Here is a 23,508-nt window from a genome sequence, read left to right on the forward strand (position 1 = left end):
AACCGATTATCCTAAAAAATTATATTCTTACGCGCTGGATAATGGTTTCTGAATAACTACTGCTTGGAATCTGGAACTAATACACTACCTTCTACCTTACTGCTGCTTCTTAACGATGCTTTATACTAATGATCATTTTGGCAAAACCCAACCCTATTGCAAAACTCATGCCTTCATGCACTGGCGCGCCACACATAACACAATTCCTCAGGCGTGGATTATTGTTCAAAGGGCCATGCATGCCATAATAACGCTACGTGTCTTAACCTTAACACCAAGTACACGTGTACCTGTCGTTCGGGCTTCCACGGAGATGGGTATCAATGTTTCGGTAAGTAGTGGTTTAAACATCCTAACCTACTCATATCCATTCACGCAAGCGCAACAAAATGATGTTAAATGCTTATTAAGGGTGTTGTGTAGAGTATTTTCCCCCCTTTCAATATGTGCTGTATGCGTCCACCAAACTACCATAAGTAAATCGATTCTACGAGTGCTATTTCTATGTGGACCGCTTGTGGGATTATAATTGTATATGTATAAAGAAGTAAGACTTCATTGCCACATGATTTGAATTTCAGTGAAAGATTAGATTTGTGGATTTTATCGCTTCTCGTCCCAACTTTCTCGTCTCAACTTTTTTGCTTTGCTGTGAAGAAAATTTTCAAGTTAATCATCAAAAATAGCAAACTTTGTTACAAATCATGTTCTGACTATCCACAGAACAAAATGGATCGATCAATAGGACGTGTTTATCATGTGGTTGTATTTTAGCATTACAAATTGTCAAGTAACCAAGTAATGTGTACGTCAATCGACTTTTATATAATATTGCAGAATAGCATCAACTTTAAGACGATTAAAACATTCAAGAAAGGGTTAACAGGAATCTTTTGTTGCCAAATGTAAAATAATAAATACACAGTCAGTGTGAAAGACTGTCATTTCGGTGGTACGATTATGCCCTTGACGTATTCAGGCGCATCTCAGCAATTGGCTATGGCCCAACAGATTTTAACACACAAATCAGCACCATTCATCAACACATTATCACATCATTATTAATTTTTCGATTTGTCATTTTGTTGGATGCTTTGCGCCGACACTAACACAAAATAGAAACATTTGAAGTATTGCCAATCGGAATCGAAATATCGTTAAAATTCGCGTTTAAAGCTAAGTACAAACTTTTGCCAACAGGCAATACAGTGAGAGTGTTTGTTGGTACATATTTTTAGAGTGTGAATTCATCTAAAATGTCACTCAATGGGTTAATGGGTGCATTTTGACTATGTACCTAATCCTATTATGTACATTTATGACTATTATTAGAATTTAAAATTGGTGAATGTAATCCAATTTGATATAAACTGAACATTTAAACATGGTTAAGCACGATGTTTCTTGATAACCAACATGGATGTCATTTTCTGTTTTAGGCAACAATTAATGCATTATTTCACACAAAGATAACAGATCAACACACACCAACCAGCTGCTGCCAACGGTGGTTAATCGTTTACTATTTCATTCAACCCAAAACACCTTTGTTCTCGACATAAGAAAATTCAATAAATAAATTCAATAATTTAGATACTCCACATAGGCGAAAAGCACGGCCACACAAGCGACCGCATGGCGGTGGTGGTGGCGGCGGCGGTAATAGGAGGCAACATCACAAGAATTCTACTCACAGAAACAAACATTCAAAGAAAAAGAAGCACGAACAAGCATTACAGTTGCAAACGACAGAAGGTGAAATATTGTGTCCTTTGTTTTTTGTTTGATTTTATGTTCTAATCTACACGATCTAATTACATTTTTTTTTTCAATTTCATGCATAAACACATATTTTCTTTAACATGTATAGAGTTGAGCACATGACTAAGGGCGAGAAGATAACCGTTTTTCCACACACTCTAACAAATAATACAGTACAACTTACATTTACAATCAACAACACACAATTCAACACAAGCTAAACCAAGAGAGCTTAATCACTTTGCTCACAGAAATACGGCACATCACAGGATGGCTTCACTAACAATTGTTTTGTTTTTTGTTATTGTGGTTTAGGATTTTTTTTGTGTCAAGAATGTATGTTCAGACATATTTCTAAATTGCAAAATATTACAAACCTAGAAACGTCCGTAACTCTAGAAACTAAGCAAATCAACGCGATTAAAAAATCGAAATAATGCACTAACGATAAGGGAGGATTGGATTTGGGGTATGGATGGATATGACGTTTAATGAGTGATTAATGTCTTCTTTCTGCGATGTCGGACTAGAACATACCTTTCAACTGATTCTCGTTTTTTTTCCATATTCGCTACATTTCTACTGATGCTGCCAACCAGATGTGGATGAGTGCACTCAACAGGGTGGTCTTAATGGTAACCACTGTCATCTCAACACGCGATGTGTTAACACGTTTGGCTCGTACATTTGCGAGTGTTTACCTGGCTACCGAAGACAGGACAAGTTTAACTGCGTGGAGATGGACGAATGTAAAACTGGCGATCACAATTGCCACGAGAATGCAGATTGCATTAACACGCTAGGCTCGTACCATTGCCAATGTAAGGAAGGCTACACAGGCGATGGACGCGACTGCAAACGTAAGTAAATCAGGTGCCAATAAATGTTGAAAATGGATATTGCATTAATTGCATCTTTTTTCCTTTTCTTTCTATAATTTCAGCTGTGTGCAATCAAACATGTTTGAATGGTGGTGAGTGTCGATCACCGAACGTTTGCACCTGTCGCACGGGATACATCGGTGAATCGTGCGAGAAAGATCTGGACGAGTGTGCAACAGGTCTGCATCGATGTAAGGACACGACGGATTGTGTAAACATGCCGGGCTGGTACGTATCAATATATACCCGTTCTAAGTAGATCTGCTTCGTGGCGATCAAACGAATTTTTCTGACGTTTACCTAAAATTTTTAGGTACTTCTGCAAGTGCAAGGCTGGATTCGAAACCAAAGGCAAAGAATGTGTAGATATAGATGAGTGTTACCTCAATACGCATAGCTGTCATCCGACGGCCCGGTGCGTGAACACGCCGGGACACTTCAGATGCGAGTGTCCGGCGGAAGGCGATCCAGACTGTAGACTAAGTTGTATGTTCGAGGATCGCGAGCTGCGAGACGGTGACAAAGTATCACCCAGTAATGCACCATGCAAAATGTGTACCTGCTCGAAAGGTGTGATCAGCTGTGTCGAGCCCCCGTGCAACTGTTCGTCGTGGCGGCCAGGGGTCGTCAGCGAACTGTGTTGCCCGCAGTGCGATCCGAAACAATCCTGTCAGCACCAGGAGCTGAAGCATGTCACGTTTCGCAGTGGCGAGCAGTGGATATATCAATGTCAAACGTGTGAATGTTTGGTACGTACGAACGCGAAGGCCGACTACGACCACCACCACGGCGCCGCAAACAACTAAACGCGATTTCAATTTGATCGTTTTGTGTTTTTCTGTGTTCAATTCTCTTTTTTTAGTACGGCGAATTTGACTGTTGGAAGCTTGAGTGTCCTCCACTAACATGTGATAATCCGATGCCGGCCGGACCGGCAGACTGTTGTCCACGATGTCCGGACGACAGGTGCGGGTTTGCGAACCTGACGAAACTAATTACTAGCAGTAGCGCTGAAGACGTCGATGTCGGAACAACATGCTTGTACGGGAACCATGTATACCCGCCTGGACCATTTAAATATCCGTCCAGAGAATGTACCACCTGTTCCTGTAAGGTAAGTGTCGGTTTCGCTTCTACGGTGGCCTATATATTACAAACATTGGTAGCACTGCCGAAACCACAGCAATTAGAACTTTTATTATTTTGAGTTGCTTTTATACAAGTTAGAGAAGATGAAGATTAGGTTCTACCAAAACAACAACAGAAAAAAAACCAGCAGTTGCAAATGTGTGTGTCCCTTTTCTTTTTGTTTTGTTTTGTTTTGTTTTGGACACTCTCAGTACAAACTACTACATTTTACTGTATTTGCTGTGGAGTCAACATTCTCGTACTTTACTAATAATGTGGCTTGATGTCCCTGACCGTGCGACAAGGGCTATATTTAGCTTACCTATCTGATGCTTTTCTATTTCGCATAACAATACAATACGCGTACTCTCACCGAACACCGACCAAAGTTGGTCGGACATTAAGTTTTTCAAGAATGTGCATAACAAAAACACGATACACGTCCTTGCTTGGAGGGGCGCCTTCTATCTAGATTATATTAAATAACGAAACATGCTAATGAAAATATATTTGAGATCATGCTTAACTAATCGTTTCTTTTTTGCCTTTTCTGCATGAAAATCTAGTACTTCTTGTGACATTGTATCATGTGTATTGGCTTGTACATCTGTTGGACGTTGTTCGATAATACAATACTGCAATCGTGCAATATAGTTCGTACATCTGATAAATGATTGTTATCTATTTGGACAGCTATATCATGCGTGGAAAGATATCCATATCCATGAGAATCGTTTGATTTTTTTCACTCCTAACAAATCTAAATGAATATTATGAACTAAACATAAATATTATTATTTCATTTCTTATTTATGAACTTTTGAAGAATTACGGAATGTCAATGCTAACTGGTGCTAACACATTTGTTGACCTTTTTTTGTGGCAAGTTTTTTAACAATTGGACAAGAGATAATTTTTAGGATAAGGTGCAAAAGACAACTTTCCCGAGGGCATAATTTGTGCGCGTACTAATTGAATTTCTTTAATTTATTTACTTCAATTGCTTGACTTTAATGACTTGTTGTTCTTTGGCACTCTATACGTTTAAGTATAACAAATGGTCTTATTTTTTTGTGTACGGATTCTACCGGTTTTTACGAGTAAATCGCTAGGCCAGTTAAACTTTAATTTTAAACATCCTACTCATTTGCATCGGTCGTTTAATTTACAGTTTCGTGTTAACACAGTAGCTTTCCGTGCTAACTTTCTACGCTTGACTCCACCGGTATCGAACGAATAATAGTAGATACTAATATATTAGTCGCTAACCCCCTTTACGACATACGTTCCATTCCCGTTATTATTTGTAAAACACATTTTTTTTCAGATACATTTGTTTTCCTACTTACATTACTGTCTCTCCTCTATATCTTTGATTACTAGAACTTGCTATCTTTCACAGCTCTGTATTCGATATTAACATAAAAAAAACATAATATACTACATGACTTAACTAATTTAACCCTGTAACCTGCGAACAAATTACATTCCAGGTCCCCTACTGTGCCCTACTGGTGAGCAATTCCGCGTGTTGTGTGCATCGGTAAAAAATCACTCTTTAAATACACTAACATTCGAGTTAAACGTATGATTTCGGTTGTTTCTTTTGTCGATGATATTTGTTTGAATTTGTGTTAAATTTCTGTGTTTTGTTATTCATTTTGTCGTTGAAAGTTGTGTTTATCATTTAAGTTCGTTTTACTGTACTTTACACCTGTTGATTATTGCAGTCCTCTGTTTTCTGCCAACGGCTTTTATTATTTGGCTATGTACTATATTTGGTTTTGGGGTTTTTCTTAAATAATGATTTTACGCAGTCCATGTGCATTCGATATTTTACTCTATTTAGAGCAAGTGCAAAATCATCAAATGTAAACAAATATAAAACCCTACACAAACCCAGATGAACCGAAACAATAGCTTGCAAGCCCTTTCACAATTTTCGTCATTCTTTTTCATACCATACGCAAAAACAAAAATGCAAGATTTATTAGGAACAAAAGTTTGAAAATGAAAGCAAAAGCTATAAAGATTTTTCCAACCTACAATCACAATCCATGTGAAGCACACAGTTTTTGGGAAAGGCAAAAAGATTTTCATTTTTTCACCCGTACTTTTGTGATGTGATGATTATTTAAGAGTTTGCAAGTTATGTCTTTTCAGTCACAAAATCGAACATGTATTTGCATAAATGCCGATCATGCAGTAGACCATTGTCCGCACTTCATTAACCTCCCCTCTGCATTAATCTGCAAATATGCTCATGGATTTGACATACCCAATCGTAAGAACTTGTGCTAATATGTATAGTCTCTTTCTCTGTCTCTCTATCTTAATCTTCGTTCCACCTTTTTGATAAAATAACTTTGGAGTTTGTTTTGTTTTTGTGTTAATATTCTTTAAACTCAGCCATAAAATATATGTTAATGCAACTATCAGGCAACTTACAGAAAAAATATTAACATTGTTTTAAGTATAGTAACATGGTTTCGTTTGCATTGACTAAACGATGCTGTGCATATTGCAAACACACGAGTTCATAGATGTGATTTAACGTTCCGTTATGTTACAATTAAAGCGCCATTAATTTTATTAACATTTATGGTTTGATTATATTAAGTTAAACAAAAACAAACATCCTGCACCAATCACGTTTAGCAACTTCGTACCACGTGAAATCACATCACTCACTTTTTCCTTCCAAAGCAAGTTTGTAACTAATTCCACCGTGTTTATCTAACTGTTGTGGGCACTTTTACATACTTTTACACACACACACACACTCACTGATTGCTATCCGCTTGCAGTGATCTAGTGTTTTGATGTGCATTTTAAAATTCCTTTACCGCACCTGTAACTTATCTTATATTCTCCACCAGCACTTTCGTGAGTGTTCTAGTTCTACTCCATGTTCAACTTCGTTCAAGATGTGGATGCATTAGTACACCCGTTTAGATCGATTGTATACCCCATATTGGTTGATTTGTAATAAAAAAACCACATTCAAAGAGAATAGTTTGAGTAAGAGTGAATTGAAATTAGTTTGCCTACACACAACTTTACGAGCACAACAAGTTTCCCCTGCAAAATTCACTGATTGGCATCTGAAGAGTTTAGTTTGTACATTGCAAATGTATTACACAAGTTGGTTTGCCTTCTTCCAATACACACATGTATATTGTAGCTTGTTAGGCAGTGAGGAAGAACAAAAAATCACATACGCACAACACTATATTCCTCTTGTTTGGTTGTAGCCAAGCATATATGTATTATATATGTTTCGGGTAATTACTGCGAGTATTTATAATTTCCATTTTTCTCTTTCCGTTTTTTTTTTCTTCTTTTTTCAGTATTACCTAATGCACCCTTTTTGTTTGATGTTTTCGTAGTTGAATTCTGCGCTGATAGTTATTATATTTTGCATTTAAACTAGCAATAAAGAAGCATGTTTTTTTAGTTTTTGTTTCTATTTGTTCCTTTCCGCACGCTTAGTAAACGATTGTGTTCACTCCATTCAATACAATAAAATGTATAAATATCTTATAGATATTCGTTTAGTATATTTTATATACAAAAACGTATAAAAAAAAATATTCAAGAACTCATTTACTTAAACAAAATTGTCACAAAACATAGGAAATTAGAACTACTCATATGAGTATCATCAAGGATGCATGCAACTGACCAAAAAGCAAAAAGATTCTATCGGTTTAACGCAAACTCATAAAATTCCAAACAAATTACTTTGACAAAAGAAAAGACAACAACAAAACAATGTTGCTTTGTACGACGTGTTGCAAAACAAAAAGTTCTTAAATATTGCAAAATCTAAGTTTACATACTAGCAAATGGAACTATTATTTTTTTTTTGTTACTTTAAAATACTTTTTGTAGGACAATAAGTAGTGTACACGTATGTGTAAACATAATATAATCAGCGTCCCTTAATTTAATTGTGTCTTAATTTGTTTTTATCTTATTCTTTCCCTTTCCACAACGCTACATCGCTGCGTACGTTTCACATTTCTACGTTTTATCTACACAATCGACAAACACATGCACGCACATCGGTGATTACATCCAATCAACATGACCACCAAAATTCTGCCCAACACACACTACACAAACCAAATCAACTGTGAACAACGATTTGGAACACCTTTTACCGAAACACGTCTTGGCAACCTAACATTCGCACCGTTGCTGCAACTGCACTTGGTACAATAATCAACCCAAACTGCACCCGAACACCACCACCACCACCACCACCATACCAACAACATTAAAAACCAAAACTCAACCGATGCACACATTTTAAATCAATATAAAAATATTAATTGCATCTTGCGCTACATATGCACACTTGTTAAACCTAACCATCGTTTTGCTTTTGAACAATCTAAAAACTCCAATATCAAACCATCTCAACTCAATCATATCAACCCTTCGTTCTTAAACACGTGCTACAAAACACGGGAAACGATTGATGGTGACGACAACGACAACATACCCGGGGCACTGCATATGCAGAACGGCAAAATCACCTGTCGTTACGACGATAACTGCACTATTGCTAATCATCGCGGTGCACTACGAATGGTGGAAGAGCTTAATGCGAACAGTAGGCTCAACTCTAGCTCACCTTATCATAATAAACCATCGCAAGCAACGACCCCAAAGATGTTGGAGCATCAACTGCAGCAGCAGCAGCAGCAGCATCACCACAGTCTGCCTCACAGGACAGCGGCGATCAGTAGTTTATCGAAAGCAGCTAGCCGAGTTGACCGAAGCAGCCGCCAAGCAATGCCAACGGAACCAGATAGAGTGGGAGGAGAAAGTGGAGGCGAAACAGCAGCATCCACTAGAAAGGCCATATCTGCAAGCAGCACAATTAGCAGTAAACAACCGTTTAATCAAGCGTCCGATGAAGCAGCACCAATTGAACGGACCTTTGCAGTTGCCTCGCCTGAGGTCAATGGTGCTGGTATTATTGCAGTTCCAGAATCGATCGGCAGTTCGGTCGTTGCACCACAACAGCCAACAGCGAACAACGAAAATATGCTGCCAACGGTACCAGCCAGTAGCGGCACAATTCAACCTTCTGATCCTGCGCCTCAGGAACTTACGACTGACGCAGAGCAACGATCAGCCGGAACCACCGTTCAGCCAACAGCGCCAGCAACAACGAAAACACACCGAAAACGATCCCTACTGCAAATACCCCCGTTTATCGATGCGGTTAGTGATACGGACGTGGATCATCTTCCCGGTGCTCCAGGTCGCCTCCGAACCAATGCGTCGAAGCGTACGAAACGTAGTGAAGAACGTGGATAGGAGGATTCTCAATGTCACGCGTAACAACACAAGCCTGTAATTCAAACGCAAACCAAAACTTTTCCCAAAATTAATTTACTATATTGTCGACAAAACTGCGCGAATCAATACAACGAAAAGCAAACATGTTTCAAGGTTAAACATTGGAGTGAGTGATGGAGCGACTTTTTGTACATGGACATTATCTGTAGTATCATGTAAAAGGCACTTGTGATTCACGCAAAAAAAAAAACAAAAACAATCTCTACTTGCATGCGGTGGCAAAGTGGAATAAGTTAAATGTCGAAAACACACACATACACACACACACACACACACAACTACATTCGGTACTAAATTATTAACCAGTTTCATTAACAGTACAACAATTTCAAAAATTAACTCTGATCAAAATCGCATACCTGAACTAATATCGATATTATTAAAATCAGGTTTTGACAATTTTAACGTTCAACTGTTCAAAGATTCCTGCGCCATTGATCTAAACACACACTCAAACACACACGTACATAAATACATATATATTCTAAAATGCATTCCTCTCCAACTCCGCCTTCATACAAAAAAAGGAAAAAAAGGAAACAAAAATTTACATTTGACGCAATACAAAAGCATAAAATGAACAATGGAATAAAAATAAAGCCGATCAATGGTAAAGTAATGCACCGGGCGCGAACTAGCGCGCGCTCGCGACTTATACTAACTCGCAAAGTTGTATGATTAAAAAATCTCTCCTCCAACAGATGCGGAAAGTTATAAATACGAAAGTAACCAACAATATGAATTGGCCTGAATCGAGGGTTTGGAGGGAGTGAAAAAGGAAATTCAATTAAATTTTGCGGAAGGGAGACCCAAATTTCTGGATTTTGCATACGTTTGACACCAACGAAGAAGGTTGTTAGTTCGTAAAAAGGGCTATACATATATAAATATATACATATATAAAAATAGTGTAATGTGTACAAACTAGTAAACTATACTGGATGAAACATTCAAATTGGATTGCGGAATGCAATGTTTCGTCCGAATTGTACTATGTGTTCGATAGTTTGGTGGATAATCAGTACTTACTTACTCCTAAGCAGTTAAGCAGCATGTTTGCGCAGAATAACAAACAGAACAGCAAAAGGATAGATCTTAACCTATAGACATAGTTCAAGTAGATAGTTTAATGTAATTGTGGCAAATCTGGCACAATGGTTCAACAAATTGCTTGGTTCTAGTCATTGACGAAAAAAGGGAACTGTAAGGAAAATTATTTATTTCAAACTTCTCTGACGCTGCTTGCGTTTGTTGGACAGCAGTGATTTATTGCTGAACTGAACGTTTGTTTGTTTGTTTTTGTTTAAGATCAGCCATTATGTTGTTTGCTAGCAATGAGTTTGCGACGCAAACGCTCCTCCTCACATTTAATTAAAAACAGACGGAAAACGTCTTTGGAACTATTGAAGTTTTCCAACTATTTATTCATTCGACAAACCAACAAGCGCAATTTGTGACATGTTTTATTCATACAACTACACAAACCCCATTACACGACTCATACTAACGTTTAGCCAAGGTTCATTAAGTTTATTTTTACGAAATTAAAATTTTATCTGTATAATTAAACAAAACCATTAGCGTAATGAAATTAAGTGTTTTTAAATTTTTACGGAGCCTTAGAAAAAGATGACATACCGATGCATCTCACGATGCCTTGGAAAGTACTAGGAAACAAACAAACAAACAAACAAACTAAATGTAACTCAACAAAGCAAAAACACATTTAATGGGCCATGTGCTGTTCCATTGAAAAGTATGAAAATTAGAACAAAAGATTACAACTTCAATCCACGATAATGCTAATATGAACATAGAAGAAAATAAAAAAAAAGAGTTACAACTACAAATGTATGCCGTTTAGTGAAATAAGTATCAATACGATAAGACGATTAACTATCTCGTTGAATGAAACAGCGCTAAACAAAGCTAAATGATACACAACGACTAGAACCACCCACTTGCAAAACGAATCGGGGCAATTGAGTTCAACATGCAGTATAAGCACAGATAAATCAATGCGAAAGTTTATTCAGTTTTTATAAAAAAATATTTATGTACTTTAGTTGCGCGGATTTTTTGCGCGCGGAAAAGGTGAGAAAATTTGCTAAATAAACCATACCTTCTCTACAACGAAATTTGGTTACAACAGTTGGAATAATACATCTATTTGTTTATGTGGACGATAAGTACGACGACGTGAGTCAAAAGCGCTTAATATACCTAACACATTGTTTTGAACACCAAAACTGGCACATGCGTGCCGGAAAAATGATCAGCTTGCTAACTAACACACAGTAGTAGGAACCATTTAGAGGTAACAGTTTATCTAATTCAAATCGAAAGTTTTAAAATAATTCAAACCCCGAATAAAACACTAAAGTATATAAATAGTAAGCTCCGTCAGACAGCGCGCTTTCTATACATAAAAAAGAAAAAAAATGACAAGCAACGCAAATGCAAACGGATTTTTCCACAGGTCAGTCAATCAGTCAGTCAGTAAAGGGAATTATAGAAATATATTTATCACACTTAATTTAGATCAGTCATTCGTTCGATGATTGTTTCGTACAAGTTGTTTTCTGTGTTTTTTATGTTTTGATTTCAATGTTTCTAACGCTATTTGCACTGTATATAGAAGCCAAATGATAGCACTTTTAGTTTTTGGAATATATAAATTAATGAGCAAAATATTGCGCTGAAAAGACGAATGCATACCCCTTATGTTCCCATTTAAATGTCCTTATTAGAAGTGTATTGAAAGCTGTAGAAATTGATAAAACAAAAACTATAGCAAGTATAAACGTTTATCAGCAGCGATAATGCAAAGCTAGTGAGCCTCTACATAGGTCTCTTACTGACTGGAAATTGAACATGTATTTGTATGTCTTTATATTTTATATATCTTTATTTATTCAAAACAGCACATACATAAGGATATATAGGATATGAAGACTATATTGAGTATATATATAAATATATATACATAGCCTATGCATTGTAACTTATTATGGTTAGATTAGTATAAAAACTTTTAGGATAACCAAGAGATTCTGATGTACATAGGTAGCTAACAACGAACAACACATACAAAATAATTAAACATTAGGAAAACAACAGTAAAATTCAAAATAAAAAAAAAACACATACACACACACACACACACAAAACTTAGAACTTAAAATCAATTGACAAATTGAATGAAGAATGTATCCCAAAAAGAATGAAGCGCATTGCATTCGGTTAAACAAATTATTAAAAGAAAGAAATTCAAAGTTTGAAAAGGGACGAAAAGAAAAACAAACACACACTAACCATGGAAATCTTCCACGATATTGAGTTTGATTTGATGCGATGGCAGAAACGAAACAATTAAACCTAAAGTCAATCAAATTAGGAACAATGTTTTTCATGCATGGCAGCGGAGGAACACATTAAATTAGCTCGGATACAACAGAAAAGTAACTAAACCAGATTGAGATTTAAAACAAAACGAAAGCAGTAAAACTACACCAACATGTTCCATCAGAATCTGTACAATTACAATTAACAAGATAATGCAAATCATGTGAATAATTTCGAATCGAGCAACTGTCGTATGCGCTGTTAAGCATTGTTTTAAAGCTGTAATGATTACAAATGGAGCAACAAAACATGCAAAACTGATGCGAACGTAATTGCTTACGTGTTGCTTTCCGTTTTTTTTTAAACGTTTGTTCATAAAAATTCAAATTAAATGTTCTCTTTTCGGTAGTGCTGGTTGAAAGTTTTATCTCATTTCGGATTCGGTCCATAGTAGGCTGCCATATGTTTTGTAGTTCTACTATTATTCCAGTGAACTGAAGAAGTACGACAATCTCTCTTTGTATATAAATGATTAGCCATGATTTTTTTTTTGCAACTCCATGCCAGTGAAGTCACAAAAAATGCATGTATAAATGAGTTTTTGGTTTCTTTTCCTTTTGATAGCATAAGCATATAATCAAAAGCCATGTTTGATTATTAAGGGAAACCACTTACATGTTACCTACGAACATTGTGTTTTTTCACATCAAACACACAATGTCGAAGTATTTTTTCGTTTGTTTAAAAAAAGGAAGGAAAACGCGTGTAACTGGTCGAGTGACTCAAAAGCTTTGATCATCATGAAAAATCCTTTGGTGAACGTTAAGAATATTATTGTAGCAAACATAATTGCAATAAATTAGAACAGCAACAACTATCATGAAACAAAAAAGCTCGCACAACGGTGGAAAATTAGGAAGTGGTATATTTTAATTGGGTCATGCAAAGATTCCCGGCAGTAAAGCGCGTTACGGTACGGTGGTTAGTACGAATTAAGGACGAATTGAATTTGGGAATAGAAAAAATATATATATAAAAAAGAAACAAACACACACACACACACACACATAAAAAAAGGGAGTAGGAATATTTATGGACGCACACACAAGGAAACAAAAGTCAACATTAAATCGAAACTAGTAAACCAATTATAACGATTGCAACGGTAACAGCAAGAACTATTAGGAGAGAATATTAAATTACAAACAGAGTGAATGAATATTGCTGCTGCGCTACACACGAAATATACACAAAAAAAGGAAACCTCGAAATTATATGACAAAAACAACAACAACCAAAAACAAAAACTGTACATGTTACAGCTAAAGACACATTCGTACAACAGGAAAACATTTAACACGAAGCCCAAGCAAGCAATAGAACAAATAAACGAACAAGAAATATAAAGCGTACGTTTGTGTGTTGGTTTGATTCACAACATATTTTATCGGACATCGGATTTACGGACATGACTAGTGGTGAGTTATTTATTGCAGTCGTTCAGTGGTTGTGTCGTATCTGTATTGTACACTAATTTAACTGCTATTTCCATCGATTGCTGTTTGAGCGATGTTTTCCATTGTTGCTATTTTGTATGTTATCGTCCTGTGCTGCTATTTCTTCATCTATCAGCAGGTCAAAATTTCCCAACATATCCGGGCTTGGAATTTTATTCCATCGCACGCTAAATTTGGAAGGAAAACGACGCGGAATGAATTCCTTCCAGTTCCAACGATGTCGGTAAGATAAAACTAATAATTTACTTACTCTGGTACTCCGTCGGGTGGCAGCACAATGTTTAGAATGTTGTCTATCAGCTTGTACTTAAGGATTCGATCGTTGGCCGTTGTTGAAGTTAGTGACGGCGAAGCATTCACTTCGACCAGCCACGGTTTCAATGTATTATCTATAATGATATCGTAACCGTAGCATTCGAAGCAGTGCCTATCACTGGCCATAACACTTGAGACTGCTTTTAACGAGTGTACTATAAGCCAAGTGATGGACCCAAACAACTTATCCGTTACTTCCTTCCCACGTGTGCCCTCGAGGTACAGGCGTAGATTTTGCACACTCCACTTGCCGCCATGATGATTGTTGTATTCACCCTGCAAAATGGATGCAAGCTTTCAATGCAAATTCTGTTCTCGTTAGGTGCCCTCGCTGATACTTACACCATGCTTCTGCACGCTAACATTTGTAAGATGGACGTACATGTTGTCCAACTCCGTAACGCTTGTGTCGTACTTTACCGTACAAAAGCGGCAAAACCCAAGCCGAAACAGGTACGCTTTCAGTGGGCGAAACGAAGTCACCAGAACGTACAATCGAAGGTCGAATTTTTTGCCTCCAATCAGCAGGGGATTTTCGATGTATCTGGTCAAAATAAAGCGCGAGTAAGAAGCGTTTAGCATTACTTGTGAATAAATCATTTGCTGCTTACGACCAAGGTACCTTGAAATGACGTAGCTCTCTTTGCCAATTTGCGGATGGAAGGATGTTTTCGCCTCTCGGGACCAGCGCTTCAGCTTGGACAGCTTGTTGATGAGGAAAATGCCTGCACCCTGAGACTTACCGCACGGTTTCATGATCCACGTGCTTTGCGGATTTTTGCGATATTCCTCCACGAACATGTTGTAATCGGCCGGCAGCACGAACGTGATCGGTATGAAGTCGAGGTACAAATACTTGGAACCTCCAGGAATGTTTGCTTCCGTCTTTTCCGCCAACGGGTTCCCATCCCGCTCGAGGTCCTTCCGGTAGCGTTTGATGTTCTTTACCAACAAATCTTTGCGCGACAGTTCGTAATGGTTCGGGAAGTGGTTGATGAGCTGGTTATCGTGCATCCGGTATCCACTGTCAACGCTGAAAATGTTTCGACAAGTGCCCGTACCGGCCCAGTAGAAGTTCCAGTCGTCATCAGCCGTCACCTGCACCCAGCCACGCTTCTCAAAGTTGCTGATCAGCACCGATTTGTCCAGATCGGTGCAGAAGCAAATTTTCATCCGTTCGTGACCTGTGGCAAGCCTAGACATAGGTTAGCATTTGTGTGTGCATCGTACCATTACCGGAAGGGAAAGAAAAGAGCAAACGAGATTTTAACTACAGTCAACGGACACAACACGGACCTCTTCGCATTTTTCGCTGATATTTGCTGCCACACTCCATCTACTACACTTCATCGCTGCTGGCACGTCACTACTGTGCGCTGGGTCAAATGTGCAGCATGACTGTGTCTATCCTACTAGATCGCCATATAAAAGGCATTTCAAGGGCTTTCAATATCCAAAACTTGCGTTCACTATGTAGAGCATTGCCCTTTCGACATGGAGCGCTTTGTGTCCCGTTTTTGTCATTGTGATTTATGCACGTACTCGACAAGGACCTGCCGTACGAATTATTTGCAAACGCCCGAAAAAAAAAAAACATCTGAAAGCATGCTCATGCACGCTATGACCTCAAATCAACAACTGCTCTTCCAACCACCATCATCACAACCTTCCTGCAGAACTAGTATCCTGTGACTTACCTACCATACATGGTGGCAAGGTTCGTTGATACCCTTTTCGGTTCCATCGACATTCCACTCGTTTACCGATGGCATAAAAACCAGAAAACGTCGTTTTGTTTGCTTCCAGCGGGCAGTAAAGAACGGTTCCGAAACATAAAAAAAGCAGCAGCAAATCTAAGCAAACGCACTACTATTTTTGAACACTCAGCACGCAATCCATTCAAAGTCACATCCTTCCAATTTTGTGCACATTTTTGGCTTTGCGATTTGAATATTTCGAAAGTAGAATGATATTTTGCACTGCTGATTAAATCGTTATCTTTGTGGCAAACGGAAATTTCGTTAACAAGGAGTTCATCAATATCAAGAAAGCAAACAACAGTAGGGAACTATCGTTACCATAGAGATAGTGACTAACGGGCCGTATGTGTTTTGCCGGAATTTGATATTTTTCGTTTTTTTTTCTGTGTAGCTATGGGAACGTTTTATCCGTAAATTTTATTAAAACATATATTCTTCCATCGTTAGAGAAATCGTTAAATTCCCAAGCTTTCATAAAGGTGAGACGGACCGCAGTTCGAACTTTTCACTTACAGTGGTACCATTTGAACAACAAAGCAAACGTACCCTAGATGATTAGAATTGAACTGCACACAACCGAACCCGAACCTTGAACGACGATGATTACCGTTTCTCAGAGCAAAATGTTCACGACGACGATTCATCACATTTTAAGTTTGTTTATTATGCTGCTATCCTGCCTGAACGGTGAAACATTTAACAAATTTATGCAAAGGCTTCCCTTCTTTTTTGATAGTACGTTTACGAGTCGTTCTCAAACTCGGCCGGATTCTTACGATTCAGCTGGGTGTGCAGGTTTTCGATGTAGTTGTAAATCATGTATCCCATAACGAATGCTGCCCAGATTTAAGTATAAAGGGAAACATTAGTATGTGGATAACTTCCTAGTGCAGTTGGACGTTATAGAAAGAAATACACTTACGCGGGGCCACGATGAAAATTTGGGACCGAATTCGACGGAGCGTGTTCGGTACACCCTTGCTGATCACATTCGCAAAGGCGCGCTGCTCGAAGGGGGAGATTTTGTGCGTGACAATTCCACGTACCTTCGCAAGTTCACCGAATCCGTGACCCATTGTTGTATGATTACTGAATCCGCAAAATCACCCGCAACACCGAGAAATGTGCTGAAAGTGGAAGAAAAACATTACCCACACATTATATAACTAAGTACAGAGGATAATCATAATAACAATCTGGAGACAGTGAAAAGTTGCATTTCAAGGCAACTGCACTACAATGCTCAAGCAAATACAGAGGGTCGTTTTTGGAGTAATTACCGTTTCAATTAGTTTCGCGGTTTGGTGTAATCCAACACAATTTCACCAAAGAAAAATCACACGCCTCGGAGCCAAATTTTTATTCAGGACCAACAGTGACAGAGAAAAACAATGTCACTTCAGCAATTTGATTTGGTAATTATGACACTTTTCCAACTTCACCTTGCCCACAGTGCAGCATTTTGACATATCGATATTTGGCTTAGGGTGCATATCTACACTTCGTGAAACGAATAAAAAAAACTATTCAAATCATGTCCATATCATACAAGGACACAGGCTAAAGAAAATTCCGAACTGCTGAAATTGATATGAAAATGTCAAAATATCTCAGCTTTTACTCAAAAAGCGATGCCAGTCATGAAAGTTCACCACCACTTGAATAATGAAATTTTGTTTTTGAAATCTCCCGTGGCTCGCGGCCTATAGAAGAGTTTGTAGTTTTAAGGCTGCGGGTCAAGGCAGATTACAAAATGATAATATCAGGTTCTCATGAGTGTATGTGAAATTTTCTCGCTTTGATATCGCTTTTTGAGAACCTGGCGCATACACAAGCTACCCACTGGGGACATCGGGCAAAAAGCAAAAATCCGAATTATGAGATTTTTATGACAGTTTCATATCGATTTCAGTTTGAAATTTCGCATGGCTCGAGACCTTAAGAGAGTGCTCAGAGAAAGCTTGAAAACGAACTGAAAAACTGAACCTGGAAAAAAGCAACCGATCTCGTGTCAGACCACAGGCCACAGGAAGTTTCTAAAACAAAATTTCATGTTCTCTTGAATGTTTGTCATTTTTTCTCGCTTAGAAATTGTTTTTCGAGAACGATATGCCACCTACGCAAGTCAACTTTTATTAACTAAGAATGTTAATATTACCGCACGATGGATATTAATGGTTTTAATAGGAAACTGTTGCAATGTATTCACTCGAATGTATCTCATACCAGTATTTCAAACTGACAACTGACAATTGTGAACGCATGCGCCTATGGTGAAAACTTTTTCGGCTCTCTTCTGCGTTCAGCGTGCGTCTGTCACAATTCATACATTTCCAGAAAACGCAACGAACAACGTACGAGCTCTTATCACCACTCATAGAACGGAATGAAAAGAACTATTTTTGACATTAAGTTTTCAGTTTAGCTTGAAGATCTCCATTTATTTTTCTTTTGATATTCGTAAAACTCCTGTGACAAGCAATACGGCCAGACCATCCCTCTCAAAATCCTGTGGCTCACGACATTGCTTTTGAACGCATCATTATAATGTTTTTTCCGGTTATTTATAGAGGCTTTGAGTTTAAAAGTTTGGCTGTTTGGTGGATAGAATTGGCGGTGAAATTCGGTGAAATTGCTTGTTGTGTAGATGAGCCTTCAGTTAAAGAAAAATCAAGGATTATAAAGACAGCTGTCCCAGCGAACCACCCTGATTGAATTACCTTGTCCGTATATTATGTAAATGACAGTTTTGGGAATGTTTACAAATGGTTTGAAAAAAAAAAGTCGCCGCATTTCTTGCACAATTGAAGAAATTTTTGTAGTATACCAAAAGAAATGTCTACCCGCTGGTACCCTATTTACCAACGAGGAAACCCCCAGCTGCGAGTGTTTCTGCCCAACTTTTGGCTGAAGCTTGTACGGCCGGAACAAAAGCAACCACCGAACGTTGTACAGTTCGCGTGTTCGATGGAAATGACCCGGCATGATGTGAAAAACTACTTGGAGAAAATATACAAAATTCCGGTGGTAAACGTTCGTACGCGCATCGCGTTGGGCAACACCAAGCGCGATCTAGTGCTGGGATACATCACGAAGGAGGAAGATACAAAGCTGGCCTATGTCACACTGGTAAGCAGCAGCCATCTCGTACGCGATATGGCTGGCGGTAGCTAGGGGGTCCGACATCGCGAGGACTGGATAACTAGATGTTTTATCTTTCTTTGTCATTTTTCAGCCCAATACCATGAAATTCGACTTTCCGGACATCTTTCCATCTGATGCGAAGAAAAAAATAGAGGACGACAAAAAATCGCTTGATGACGCGAAGAAAAATCACAAAAAGTTTCTGGACAAAAACAAAGACCGGCCCGGTACACCTGGTTGGTTTTCGATTTGAAACCCAACAAAACACCATTACTATAGTTTAATCGAGCATATTGCTACAGTAAGCTAATAAAACCTGCTTTATTAGTGCCTGTTATGTCGATGTCGTCATAAATTCGATAGTAGTACCATATTTACTCCAGGAATACACACTCACACATTTAATTACGCCGATGAACGCGGCTTCCCCACTCGCGACAGTTTCATGTACGTCTCGTGGTCGATCGGGAGCTCCTCTAGATCCTTCGTCGATGCCATACATATCGAACACACTCGCATGTCGTAAAGAAAAACGACCTGGGGAAGGAAACATGCAATTTCGTTCATGCAGAGAGTAACAAGCATAAACACACACGCACAAACTCGTTACCTACTTTGGGATGCGTTGGGCAGGAACGGAATATTCTGCCGAAATACAGATTTCCACAGCGCAAGCACTGAACCGTTGTGTTCTTACGAGCGCAGATGCAAGCCGCCAACCGTTGTGCTTCCGCTTCACGGTCCTCCTCAGTAAAAATAGGATTTTCTCGAGTTTTCTGCATAGTTGGACACAACTTCGATTTGTAATTACTCTTTCGATTCATCGCTGTGATGAAATTTCTATACCGATTGATTCTGATTTTCCAAATCTCAATCCGCAAGCACGGCCTACTACTGCTTCCTTTCACGTCAAATGGTTAACTGAAAAATGGCGGCACACGACAATGAGCCTAAATTTTGTACATGTGTGCAAAATTTGTATCTATGTGTATCCACAAGGGAGTGAGAGAGCAGCAAAGAAAAAGGACATCCGAGTGTGAGTGTGAATCAGACCATTTTTTTGTTTGTTTCGTATTCGCACAGTACCAAGAATCAGCCTAGTCTACGTCTAAACGTTGTCGGCAGTTGCGTTGAATTTTTCGCTTCTTCACAAATGTGTCGCTTGTGGTTGCTTTTGTCTCTGGTGGTACGTGGTCAATAACCTTTTCCTTGAATTTCGGTTCCGATTTTTCCGGCGGTGCGCTTGGAACGTACAATGGAGCTGGCGCAACTGGCAGCTGTAGATCGATCGGTAGTTCCGGCCTGTGGAGGTAAGTATATGAAAATTGTTTATTTGTGTCTGCTTTATTCTAATCACTGTATCACTGAATATCTCACTTGACTTCGACTGATTCCCAGTTGCCGTACGGATTTTTGGATCGTTCAATTTCGGCGGTCATAGCTGCCTCCCGCCCATGATCCACCTTTTTCTCGATTTCTTCCTTAATCTTTTTGTTGTGCTTGAAAATGTGAGCCATATTTTCGCGTCGAAGCCGTGCAGCTATTTCATCCGCATTTTCCAGCTCGTATCTTGCATCGTTAGCGGCATTTTCCTTTTGCTTTTGCCAAGCGATTTTAGACAATTGTTCATACTCCTCCTTTTTCATGAAACCCTCCTTCGGTGGTTCCCAAACGGACTCTCCTGTTTTAACATTCCAATAGTACGGAAATCCTTCATCGTTTTCCGCCTCAACCCACATCGAACCATTGTCTGGTTTGGCAACATCCTCTTGGCGCCGTTTCTTGGCCATCGCTTTCGCTTTGGAGGATTCGGGATCCTCGTCACTGTCCAGGCCTGGCATGTACAATGGATCGGCTTCCCGACCTTTTTTCGGTCTCGGTCGCCTGCTATCGGATGGGCCGCTGGTACTTGTTACCGACGGACCGGCATAGGGGCCAATTTGATCCGGTATTTCGCTTGCTTGTTCAAGCTTTTGCTTTTCACCTAACTCTCGCGAGCTTATATCGGCCCCGGAACTAATATCGAGCATATACGCTTTCATGGCCGCATCATTCATCTTCTTCAGTTCTGCGTCGATCTTGTTTTGCTCTTGTTGAGCTTTGTAACTATTACGGCTGATGTCTGAAATTCGTTTCTGTACGTTCATCTGATGTCGCTTGCCATTTTCGTGGAACTGCACGCTCTGTAATGTTGGAACAATCAGTTTTATAGATGGTAGTAGAATGAGGAACCGTGATGCTGACTTACGGATTTGTTATCGGCTATCCAGCATTTGCAAAAATCACAGTATTTTCGCTCATTCGACTTCCAGTAATCCGCCCTATAGAACGAGGAAAAATGTATAATGCTAGTCAATCATCATCTCTACTTCATCGCGTAAAGCACAATAGTAGAATCAGTGTTACAGGACTGGCTGAAGCAGCACGGGATGCTAGTTCGATCTTTAATCCGTAAATCCAAATCCAAAGTCACACATTTAATTTATTTGAAATTGAACGAGCATTCTGCCACTTCGCTTTTCCCTTTTTCTTCATATCTACGGTGTGTTGTGGACTTTTATGTATTATGGTCTTACATTGTTAGTGCTGTTTGTAGAACGCAAGTTGTGTTTTGAGGAGTTTTACCACTTTCTATTTGCACCGTTTCCACTTGAATTGGATTTCACTGCCAAATTTAACCAAATGTTTTGCTGGCTGATAAAAATACTCGATTTTTTCTTGGCATAAAAGTAATGTTGATAAACAAACTCGAGTTCAGTGGCCGTAGTTGTACATAATCGACATTGACATGGCAAACCAAATTCCCAAGCGGCAGGCTTAGCCCAGTGTCCAAGCGCAGCTTAATAAGCCCCTAATAAGTTGACATGGGTCACGGGAGATTTTTTTGGCCCGGGAACACACACAATCGAAACATATCGAAACGAAACTTAAAAATGTAACGCTTCTTTGACTGCTTCGGTTTGTTTCGCTGTTCTTACGGTTTTTTGTAGTTATGTTTTTTTTTTTAATTATTTCTGATGGCTTTAGTTCTTTAAGACCTCATTCAGGTCATGTGAAGAATACGGCAAGAATGATGAAAGCATGCGATTGAGAAGTGACAGGATCTTCATCTGCTTTTTGGCTTAACGTGCTATTAGATTACGCCGGTCCAGTAGCTAATCTAACGGTGGGTGGACAAGACGCTCATCTAGGGCACCGGCAATTGCTTGGTACAAGGAAAGGAGTCTAGTAAAAAGGAGCTCCGCTTTTGCACCTTTGCAGTAGTAGCTCCATCGTAAGGGGGTAGTAGCTCGTATTGGGGCCCCGCATACGGTGGTAAGGGGTTCGTACGTGATAGAGGCCTCCTCAAAAGGAAAAGTCATCTACCACATAATCGCCGCTTCTTCATCTTGAACGTTATTACAGGGTTTCTGGGTAGAACTAGACAAGTGCGAGGCATTTCTAGACAACGCTCAAGATGAACTGGACGGCGGGTAGGTTGAACTGGGCAACCGTCGCCATTTCTCGAAACTCGATTCAGTGATTATAAACAGAAACGTTTTTTGTCATCTTTTGTCAAAAGATAAAAATTTGTACCTCACATTTTTAAAGAAAACCATGCATTCTGATTGTAAAAATATTCGGTGTGAAAGTATACGTACGTTTGGGAATTTTATTTGAGATTAGAAATTAGAAAAAAATGTGTATTTCAGCAGTTATTTTTTCAAGGTTGAATTATTGCCAAGCGTTTCTGAAACGCTTCGAAACCATTTCGCCAACCATTTCAAATATGACTGTCCAGTTCTACTTGACGTTTGTCCACTTCAACCTACCCGCTCCTCGCACTTGTAATGCACTTGTAATGTAATGCCTCGCACTTGTCTAGTTCTACTCAGAAACCCTGTAATGAAAACGACAATCTTTGTACATAGTCGGAAATATGGAGTCGCATATCGCAAGAATTAGGCTTTACGCATCGGTCGGGATGCGCATCTTTCTAGGCGCAACTCTTCCTTGCATTGTGGTCTCACTTCACCCAACGCATAGTTCTTTATATGGATGTAAAGGGGTGTAAAAGGGAAATAGCGACTCAAACCGGTCAGTTGTCTTTCAAATCAATTCAAATTCAAAGTTGTCTCATACAGAACAGTTCACAATCTAAAGTCATAGAGAACAGCCCATAACGGATAGTTTCCAACATACGACAAATAATAAAGTGTAATACGAAATCAACGGCTTCAATTCAAGTGTCGCAAGCATTAACCATGGTGTTTAGGTTGGAAGAGACTAATTTCAAATTAA

General features: G+C 38.9%; 5 protein-coding genes across 5 annotated transcripts in view; 2 read left to right on the forward strand and 3 right to left on the reverse strand.

The window, feature by feature from the left end:
* The window catches only part of LOC126567323 (protein kinase C-binding protein NELL1-like), a 39,630-nt gene extending 30,526 nt beyond the window's left edge, over positions 1–9,104 (forward strand). The window contains exons 8-14 of the mRNA XM_050223552.1: positions 212–331; positions 2,361–2,621; positions 2,705–2,870; positions 2,956–3,391; positions 3,505–3,756; positions 5,264–5,284; positions 8,301–9,104. Of these exons, the coding sequence (XP_050079509.1) occupies positions 212–331; positions 2,361–2,621; positions 2,705–2,870; positions 2,956–3,391; positions 3,505–3,756; positions 5,264–5,284; positions 8,301–9,104 (2,060 nt within the window). The remainder of the gene's footprint in view (positions 1–211; positions 332–2,360; positions 2,622–2,704; positions 2,871–2,955; positions 3,392–3,504; positions 3,757–5,263; positions 5,285–8,300) is intronic.
* A 4,924-nt stretch (positions 9,105–14,028) lies between these two features.
* LOC126558055 (polyglutamylase complex subunit TTLL1) lies at positions 14,029–16,073 on the reverse strand. The gene is made up of 5 exons (XM_050213989.1): positions 16,021–16,073; positions 14,946–15,518; positions 14,666–14,867; positions 14,259–14,599; positions 14,029–14,175 (listed from the first exon to the last, which is right to left on the reverse strand). Exons 1-5 carry the CDS (start codon positions 16,071–16,073, stop codon positions 14,034–14,036), a joined length of 1,311 nt encoding a protein of 436 aa, XP_050069946.1. The 3' UTR covers positions 14,029–14,033.
* Positions 16,074–16,795: 722 nt separating this feature from the next.
* Positions 16,796–17,490, reverse strand: LOC126559555 (cytochrome b-c1 complex subunit 8). Its single transcript, XM_050215724.1, has 3 exons — positions 17,364–17,490; positions 17,006–17,210; positions 16,796–16,919 (listed from the first exon to the last, which is right to left on the reverse strand). Exons 2-3 carry the CDS (start codon positions 17,157–17,159, stop codon positions 16,825–16,827), a joined length of 249 nt encoding a protein of 82 aa, XP_050071681.1. The 5' UTR covers positions 17,160–17,210; positions 17,364–17,490; the 3' UTR covers positions 16,796–16,824.
* A 1,427-nt stretch (positions 17,491–18,917) lies between these two features.
* Positions 18,918–19,484, forward strand: LOC126559332 (probable 39S ribosomal protein L23, mitochondrial). Its single transcript, XM_050215478.1, has 2 exons — positions 18,918–19,212; positions 19,319–19,484. The coding sequence occupies exons 1-2, from the start codon at positions 18,919–18,921 to the stop codon at positions 19,478–19,480; spliced, it is 456 nt and encodes a 151-aa protein (XP_050071435.1). The 5' UTR covers position 18,918; the 3' UTR covers positions 19,481–19,484.
* Positions 19,485–20,304: 820 nt separating this feature from the next.
* On the reverse strand, positions 20,305–21,560 carry LOC126559265 (WW domain-binding protein 4). Its single transcript, XM_050215393.1, has 3 exons — positions 21,476–21,560; positions 20,605–21,410; positions 20,305–20,529 (listed from the first exon to the last, which is right to left on the reverse strand). Exons 2-3 carry the CDS (start codon positions 21,372–21,374, stop codon positions 20,325–20,327), a joined length of 975 nt encoding a protein of 324 aa, XP_050071350.1. The 5' UTR covers positions 21,375–21,410; positions 21,476–21,560; the 3' UTR covers positions 20,305–20,324.
* Between the last annotated feature and the right edge of the window lie 1,948 nt (positions 21,561–23,508).

The sequence above is a fragment of the Anopheles maculipalpis genome, chromosome 2RL (genome assembly GCF_943734695.1).
Source record: "Anopheles maculipalpis chromosome 2RL, idAnoMacuDA_375_x, whole genome shotgun sequence".
In the NCBI taxonomy this organism is placed as follows: domain Eukaryota; kingdom Metazoa; phylum Arthropoda; class Insecta; order Diptera; family Culicidae; genus Anopheles; species Anopheles maculipalpis.

Bases quoted from the DNA above. Each gene is read 5' to 3' on its own strand.
- LOC126558055 (XM_050213989.1), bottom strand. From the start codon at position 16,073: ATGTCGATGGAACCGAAAAGGGTATCAACGAACCTTGCCACCATGTAT. The intron at 15,519-16,020 runs GTAAGTCACAGG...ACCTATGTCTAG, and splicing joins CTTGCCACCATGTATGGTAG to GCTTGCCACAGGTCACGAAC. The intron at 14,868-14,945 runs GTACCTTGGTCG...TATTTTGACCAG, and splicing joins GAGAGCTACGTCATTTCAAG to ATACATCGAAAATCCCCTGC.
- LOC126559555 (XM_050215724.1), bottom strand. From the start codon at position 17,159: ATGGGTCACGGATTCGGTGAACTTGCGAAGGTACGTGGAATTGTCACG. The intron at 16,920-17,005 runs GTAAGTGTATTT...AAATCTGGGCAG, and splicing joins AATTTTCATCGTGGCCCCGC to CATTCGTTATGGGATACATG.
- LOC126559332 (XM_050215478.1), top strand. From the start codon at position 18,919: ATGTCTACCCGCTGGTACCCTATTTACCAACGAGGAAACCCCCAGCTG. The intron at 19,213-19,318 runs GTAAGCAGCAGC...GTCATTTTTCAG, and splicing joins AGCTGGCCTATGTCACACTG to CCCAATACCATGAAATTCGA.
- LOC126559265 (XM_050215393.1), bottom strand. From the start codon at position 21,374: ATGAACGTACAGAAACGAATTTCAGACATCAGCCGTAATAGTTACAAA. The intron at 20,530-20,604 runs GTGAGATATTCA...TTACCTCCACAG, and splicing joins TGGGAATCAGTCGAAGTCAA to GCCGGAACTACCGATCGATC.